The 8331-nt window shown below is 50.8% G+C and overlaps 1 protein-coding gene across 1 annotated transcript in view; it reads right to left on the reverse strand.

The window, feature by feature from the left end:
- COL15A1 (collagen type XV alpha 1 chain) overlaps positions 1 to 8331 on the reverse strand; it is a 103718-nt gene that overhangs the window by 43408 nt on the left and 51979 nt on the right. Inside the window, exons 9-12 of the mRNA XM_007461650.1 lie at positions 7915 to 8067; positions 5907 to 6056; positions 5250 to 5390; positions 958 to 1008 (exon numbers count right to left, since the gene is read on the reverse strand). Coding sequence (XP_007461712.1) covers positions 958 to 1008; positions 5250 to 5390; positions 5907 to 6056; positions 7915 to 8067 — 495 coding nt within the window. The remainder of the gene's footprint in view (positions 1 to 957; positions 1009 to 5249; positions 5391 to 5906; positions 6057 to 7914; positions 8068 to 8331) is intronic.

Here is an 8331-nt window from a genome sequence, read left to right on the forward strand (position 1 = left end):
TCTTTCACAGCCTCTTCTGCTGCCTTTCAAATCCCTACTCATCCTTCAAGGCCCAGTTCTATGGTCACCTCCTCCATGGAGCCCTGCCCAGCCCCATTTTCAGAGAGAATTCACTTCTCCTACTCTGTGTTCCCACCAGCCACTGCGGGGGTCTGGATTTGGCAGTAGGACCACCTGACTTGAAGCTCAGTTGTGTGTGTGTTGGTCCCACTACGCTAGGACTCCTCCAGGGTCGGCCCAATCCTGAGATTCCTCTGGGTGCCCAGTGTCCAGCATGAGATCTGACACTGAGAAGGCACTCATAATGTACTTGTTTAATACCATCAAATTCCTCCAAAGAACAAAAGGAAACTTCCAAAACACCTTTCTGTTACCCAGTTCCTGAGGATGGGAACCAGGAAAGGCCTAATTCAATCATCGAATAAGGAAGAGCTGGGTTAGGGGTTAGAGCTGAGTTTTGGCAGGTTGTGGCAGTGTGGGCATGTAGGTGGGAGAAGGGGGGTGATGACATAAAGGTGAGGAGACAGGAGGCTGTTGCCAGCATCCAAGGGATGAGGAGGTGTTGCACAGCTAGACTCGGGGGCTTTGGGACTGACTGAATTGAGGGGGGCACTCGAGGATGTTTCCTGGCTTCTCTCTTCATGATCAGGAAGATGGGGTACCATTCCCAGAGCAGGGGAACCCTGGGGGGAGAGCAGGCCTGGGAGCATGGTGACAAGTTCAGTTTGGGATGTGCTTAGTTTGAGGGACCTGGGGGTCTTTCAGGGCACAGGATATAAATGGGATGTAAATAGTTTCTGCTCCTGGACTCTCTGAGAGAGTCCTGCTACAGGAAAGAGAACCGAGCTCTGACTGGAGGGCACTTGGGGGCAGACGGGAAGGATCCGCCTGTGGCTGTTTTATGCATCCCCATCCCCTGCACACTGTGCATGTGACAACCCTGGGTGGGAATCTCACCGTGGGTCCAGCAGGTCCAAGGGGGTCAGGAAGCCCCTCCCCAGCTTCACCCTAAAGAGAACAAGATGTCAGTGGAACCCTGGACACCCCTTCCCACTCCCCTCCTCTCTCCTGAAACTGTGCTTATTTCAAGAGGAGGCTTATGCAGGAGTTCTATATACCTAATTTGTTGAGCGTGTACTATGTGTCAGGTAAAGTTTTCCATGTACTAATTCATTTAATCCTCACCACATCCCAGAGAGAAGGTTCTACAATCCCCATTTTATACGTGAATAAAGAGAGAGAGGGGTGTGGCAGAGCCAGACATGAATGCCCCTCTCACCCACTGCCTTCGGTGACTCTGAGATTCAAAATGATCCAAAAGATATTCCGGAGTGGGTACTCCCATGACTGTCCCTATTATTAAACTGTCTGCTCAGGAATTGGGGCACCCATTTCAATTCATCACAAATTCCTGACACAGGCACTTAGGGTGATCTATCTTCATTACTTATGTGCCACGATGAAATCCTGCATGTTCGTCTCTCTCTTTCACCTTTCTCCCCACACCTCTCTCCCTCTTCTTGGAGCTTTTTAAAAATCTCATTGGATGGGAATTCCCTGGCGGTACAGTGGTTGGGACTCTGTGCTTCCGCTGCCGTGGCCCGGGTTCAATCCCTGGTCGGGGAACTAAGACCCCCTGCAAACATGGAGAGGCCAAAAAAGAAAAATTTAAAAAACAATTTTTTTAAACGTCTCATTAGAAAAGTCAGAAGCCCCCTTGACGGAAAAACCACCATGTATTAGGAACCTACCAGCCCTCACAATTCTACTACTTTGAGGCCACAACTGCCGACATTTAGGAAAGGTATTTCCTTCCAGGGTTTTTGCATGTGTCTATTTTTAAATAGTTAAGACCACAGTAGGACCACCTGACTTGAAGCTCAGTTCTGCGTGTGTTGGTCCCACTAGGCTAGGACTCCTCCAGGGTCAGCCCAGTCAGTATACTGAAGTTCATAACCAGCTTTTTTTCCACTTAGCATTATATGGTAAGTATTTTCCTCCATCATTAAATACTCCTAATAAGTATAATTTTAATAGCTGCATAATGTTCCGTTATTTGAACATCCTTTAATTCAGTTAACTCCCCTATTGTTGGCTAGTTAAACTGTGTCTAGTTTTTTTCCATTATGGACAATACTGAGATTAACATCCACGTACACAAAGCCTTTTTACACAACAGACTATCTCCTTTAGGATTGATTCCTAGAACAAAAGTGTCTGGGTCAACAATATGCAGTTTTATGGTGTTGATATGTGTTGATCAAGAACTTCTCAGCAGTAGTAAACCACTGACACTGTCACCAGCATAGCTGGTCTCACCAGGCCCTCACCAAGTGCCAGCTTCTGAAAGCACAAAATATAAAGGATCCAAGGACAACTGAACCAGGTCTCCCAATAAATCAATGGCAAAAAGAACAAAGTAGGTGGGAAACAATCATAGACCAAAAGAGACTTAAGAGACACATCAACCAAACACAAAGTAGACCTGGTTTGGATTCAGATTCAAACTAAGTGCAAAAAGGCATTTTTAAATAACTAGGGTATTAGATAATATGAAGGAACCACTGTCAATTTTGTTAGATAGATAATGACATCCATTATTACCACTGATGGATGACACTGTGGCTAAGGGGAAAAAAAGGTCCCAGATCAACCTATTAACAATGCACATTAACACGTTTATGAGTTAAATGATACAGTGTTTGGGATTTGCTTTAAAATACCCCAGTCTTCCCCTTCCTTCCACTCCAAAAAGATGGCTGTAGGAGGTGGAACAGATAAAGCACGACTCGCGTAATGTTGCTGAGTGATGTGTATGTGGGGGGATTATTATACTATTCTAAGTCCTTTTGTGAATTTTTAGAGTTTCCATAATAAAAAGTTTTAGAAAAAGAAAAAGGAAAACTGGCTCTATGTGAAGGTGCATCGCCAGCCAGTGCTGCTGCACCTGATGTGGCATCACCGTGGCGAGATGCAGTCTTGGTGTTTTGTGTGTCCCTTGGGGTGAGAAGCAGAGGAGCAGGGGGGTTGTTTAGCGAGCCCAGGGCCACAGGCATCACAGCCAGCCTGGTGGGTTACATGTTCGTTGCCCAGTAGAGTCTCCTGGGAGCATGAGCCCCAGCACCAGGGGCTCCTCAACTGGTCTGCAGTGAACTCGGACACCTGCAGCGGCCTAAGCTTCCCAGGTGTCTCTAAGATGAAGAAAAGCTTAAAAACCAGAGCTCTCGCTCGCCTCCTCTTTTTATAGACAGCAACACCAAGACTCACCACAAGTTAGAACCTCAGCCTTCCGGCTCCCATTCTGGGACCTCTCCACCATACCACACTCTCGGGGATGCTCTAGGGCATGAGCTCTGCAGGCCAGCACGCCTGGGTTCAAATCCCAGCCCTGCTCTTAAGGGTGTGCCACAGCAGGCAGGTTCCTTTACCTAAGTCTCACTCCCCTCACCTGGAAAATGGAGATGATTCTCCTTGTACCAGAGAGCAGTGGTGTGCATAGAATCAGATCAAGTTGGAACCCAGAGTGCTTAATAAATGTCAGTGCAAAAGGCTTATTTCTGGCCCCTTGACTGTGAGTTCCTTGGCGACAGGGACGAGGTCATATTCATCTCAATCTCCAAGTGTATGGACTGAGGGCCCTGAGTTGCTATGCACTGAGTCAGTGAGAACATCAATGAGTGAATGAATTAAAAATAAAGAGACCAAGCAGTGCTTGATGACCGCCGGGCGCTGCAGCCGTGGGCATTCAGGATTCACAGCCAGCTCTTGGGTGTCCTGTCCCACAGCCCTCCCATCCCAGGTCAGCCCTGGAGTGCTGTGGCCAAGGGACCACATGTCTGTAACTTGAGTCAAGGCTCTGAAAGCACGTGTGACCAAGTGCTGCTTGGGGAACTGGCAGGCCCAAGCTGGTCACCAATCGAATTCTTTCCTTTAAAAATATTGACACTTAGGGCTTCCCTGGTGGCACAGGGGTTGAGAGTCCGCCTGCCGACGCAGGGGACACGGGTTCGTGCCCCGATCCGGGAAGATCCCACATGCCGCGGAGCGGCTGGGCCCGTGAGCCATGGCCGCTGAGCCTGCGCGTCCGGAGCCTGTTATCATCATCTGTGAAGCATGAATAAGAACAACTACCTCATTAAAATGAGATTTTGTTGGCAAATCACATAAAACACTGCATGTCACACTGTAAATGTCCAATAACTGATACTATCCAATCCTTAATGTATGAGGCTACATTTAAAAGCTGTACAGATTTCAAAAGCTAACAGAATTATGCCAGAAATAAGAAAGGTTACTGGAGGAAAGGAGAAATCATAATGCAAAAAGGAAAAGTCATTAATTTGTTTGGCTCTACATACATTTTAAAACCATTCAGTATGTTTACTTAAGCTTTTCAGGTTTTGCCGCTCTTATTTGGAATTCTGAAAAATGCTTCAGAGGTATCTTTCTAAAATTTCTTTTCACAGCTCAAGACCATTATATACATACAATGCAAATATATATGTCTATATATATATATATGTATATAGACACTTAAATGGTAATTTAATTCCCCAGTTCACACAAGCCCACGCTGAGGACCAGCTCTGGGTTTCCCACTTCTAAAAGACAAAGTCACAGCCCTTAAGTGGTGACAACCTCGCACCTGTGCGTAGAACTTTCCGAACATTCCCTGACCTGCATTCTGACTTGACCTCACAGCCACCCTCTTCTACAGATGAGGAAACTGAAGCCCAAAGAAAGGGATTTGCGTGAGGTCGTACAGTTGCAACCCAAAAACTCGTGTTGGAAGGGACCTGAAGGTGACCCTCTGCCCCCTCCCCCCCCCACAAACACACCTCTGAGGCTTCTATTTCCTCTACAGTCCCTGCCACGTCTTACAAGCTTCCCCGCCTCCAGGATGGAATCTAATGACATTTGAGATGGGCCTTTGTCTCTTTAGGCAGCTCTGCCTGTTAGAAGGCTCTCATTCCAATGAAAGAAGTGGGCAATTTGGGACTCAAAGCCACAGGGGCCCTAGGTTTTTACCTCTTGCTTCTTCTTCTCCACAAACTGCAGCTTCCTTGTGTGTTCCTAGGTTGGAGGACCCTCAAAAGCCCAAATTCTGCATTTTGCGAACCGAAATGCAAACCTCCCTCTAGGAAGGCCAGGAGCAGGCCCCTCCCACGCCTCTGGCCTTTCTTCTCCTCTGTAAGACCAGCCAAGTCAAATGGTCATATGCCTCTATGCAAAGTGAAATCTTCACTTACCGGAGGGACCCCTCTTTCAGGAGCTACTGTGGGTATGGGAAGCGGGGGCCCCTCAGGGAGAGTGCCACCCAACTCTTCTGCCCCAGCCGTGGGAAGGGGCTGCTCTGTTGTGGCTGCTGCTAAGTTTTCATCACCAGGACCCTGAGAAGCCAAACCAACACGATGAATCAAGTCACCTCGCCCATGATGCAATGTGCGCACTGCTGCTGGGGAGTTTCGTTGACTTTCCTTTTGGTGGCACTAGCCCAATTTCAAGGCACTTTCCTAACTACAACTGTCATTACACCCAACACACTCACAGAAGCACAGACTCATAATCCCCTTCTGAAACATGCATCTCCTCTAAACCCCCTCCCCAGTCATGGCGCTTACTGCCTCTCACCCCAGCAATGTTGTCTAACTTTGGACCACATTCCGAGAAAGTTCTCCTTGGACAAAGATGGGGGTAGAGGGTCAGGACAAAGCCTGCTCCCCTGACCCCCTCTGCTCTGCTCCTTCAGTTACATCCTGCCTCCCTCTGGTTGGTGCCGACCCAGATAAATGCTCTAACGAAGCTGCCTGTGCATTTGGCTCTGGGAAGGCTGGCAACTGCTCCTGTCTCGTGACCCTGACCTCTCTCCCCACTGTGAGCCAGAGAGGATGCTAGGAGATACTTACAGAAGTGACTACTTGCTTGGGGGCTGCTGTGGGTGTGAGGGGAACCAGGCCATCAGTGGGGAACCCGCTGGCCTCCTCTTCCTCAAAAGTGCTGAGGGGCACTTTTGCTGCAGCTGCTGCTATTGTTAAGCTTTCTTCACTGGTTGGACCCTGAAATGAAATTGGCCTAAGGGATCGTGACACTTCACCCACACCCCTGGTTGGTGGGTGTGTGATTATGGGGAGGAACCTGCTGAGGCCGTCACACACCTCTCAGGGCGTCCCCTCCCTGCCCCGGAGTACCGTCCAGCACGCCTCTGCCGCGTGCTTTGGCCCAAACCTGCGCATCCTCAGGAACCGGCACTCCCTACCTCCGCAGGAAGCCCTTCTATCTCCAGACAGCTCTGCTAGTTAAGTTCTAGTTTCTGTTGAGTAAAGACTTGGTAGAACTGGGACCCGAACCCTAGTTTTCTCACCCTGTGACAAGGGATTTGCCTTTAAAGAAGGAAAGGTAAGGAGGGAGGGAAGAGAGATGGAGAAGAAAGAGGGGAGGAAGAAGAAGCAGGAGAAGGTGGTGGCGACGATCTGTCAATTACAGTAAATCCATGTGACTGCCAAGTGGCCTCGGGAGCGCCGTCACCTGGCCAGGGCATACCTTCCCCACTGTAAAGGTTCCTTGTCTGGACATTAGATCAGAGGTGAAAGGCTGGGAGTGAATGTGTGGAATGATCTCAAAGGCCAGTGTTGACATGTGATGGCCTGACAACCCCCTCGTTTCACTCACTCAGCAAACATCTACTGAGTCCCCAACATCAGCCGGGATGAAGACAGATCAATGAGCAAGACGTATGTGATCCCTGGCCTCACGGAGCCTCCAGCCTGGAAGGGAGCCAGCTGTGACGAGGCCTTCCGAGGAGACGTTTGGGGTACTGTGAATGTGTCTGACGGGGAGACTTCACAGCCTGGGAGGCACCGCCCTGATGAAGCGGTGTTTGAGCTGAACTCTAAAGGATAAGCAGGAATTAGAGGAGGGAAGGAGGAGGAGGAAAAGGTTCCAGGCAGAGAGGGGAGGGTGTGGGAAGATTCTAAGGCAAGAAGGAAATAGGTATGCTCGAGAAACTGAAAGAAGGCCAGGGAGGCTGGAGCGCCAAGAGCAGGGACAGTGGCCCAAGATGTGGCCCTAGAGGCTGGTGAGGCCAGACCCCGCAAGCCTTGGAGGCCAGGTGTGGGAGCGGGGTCTGCAGCGAGGACAATGGTCCACAGAGGGCTGCCCCCACCAGGAGGAGCCGGGGGCAGAGAGGATGGAGGTGGCCAGGAAGGGCCTTAACCATTGCCCGGGCTGGGGATGCGGTGTCTCGGTACAGGGGGCTGGCGCTGGAGAAGGGTAGAAGGAGGCAGGTCTGTGATGTGTTGAGGTAGAAAAATCAACAAGACTTGACATGTGACAGAACGTGGAAGTAAGGAAGAGGGAAGAGAATTCTGGATTAGGCAGCTGGGGGATGATGGTTCCATCATCTGAGATGGGAACACAAAAGGAGTGGAGACAGGAGTCTAGGTTTGAATCTGTTGAGTCTGAGTGTCCTAGGATACTTGCATCCTGTCTTCAGGAGTTGGGAGCAGTGTCTCCGTGAGGCCTGAGGAGAGCGCTGAGAAGGCCTGGCCATGCCCTTGGACCCTGCCAGGGCCTGCCTGCACCTGGACCCTCCACTGAGCTCTGACAGCCTGTGCTTTCACCCAGAAACGGGCATGGCGGTGCTCGCCATCACCTCCTCCACTCACACCCAGCACTCCTCCACCCCGGCTCCCGAGCCCTGCATCAGCCTGCGCTGTCCCCACGCCTCCAGGGCCCACAGTACACTCACCAGGCACCGGCAGACTCCACCTCTGAGGGAGTATTTGGTCAGAGAGGTGTCCCCTCCCCATTCAGGTTCTTCTGGATTTGCTGAACAGAACGGAGACCGGCCCCCTGAGAAGGCCAGGATCCGCTCCCAGCTGTGACCTCAACCTTCCAGCACGTTATACTCCTTACCAAAGTGACCCCTTCCCCAGGGTCCTGAGTGGGCATGGAGAGGGTCAGACCCCCGGTGGGCACACTGCTGGCCTCTGCTTCCCCGGCACTGCTGACGGGCACCTCGGCCTCCCCTGCTGCTGTCGCTGCTGAACCTTCTTCGTTATCTGGACCCTGAATAGGAAGACATCACAAAGGGGCCCCATCACTGATCCGCTGCGCTGTGGCCAGGGGAAGCTAAAACTGCCCTCCCCAAGGTTACTGATCATTGTGGTGACAGATCCAATAGATGCTTTCCAGGCCTTTACTCACTGGGACTCTTGGCAGAAGGTGACATCGTTGGCCACTCCCAGAGCAAGAAAACACCACCCCTGACCCAGACCTAGACACAACCTCCAAACCCCCCCCCCCCCCCCCCCCCCCCCCCCCGCCGCCCTC

Source organism: Lipotes vexillifer, unplaced genomic scaffold, assembly GCF_000442215.2.
Source record: "Lipotes vexillifer unplaced genomic scaffold, Lipotes_vexillifer_v1.1 scaffold809, whole genome shotgun sequence".
Taxonomy (NCBI): domain Eukaryota; kingdom Metazoa; phylum Chordata; class Mammalia; order Artiodactyla; family Lipotidae; genus Lipotes; species Lipotes vexillifer.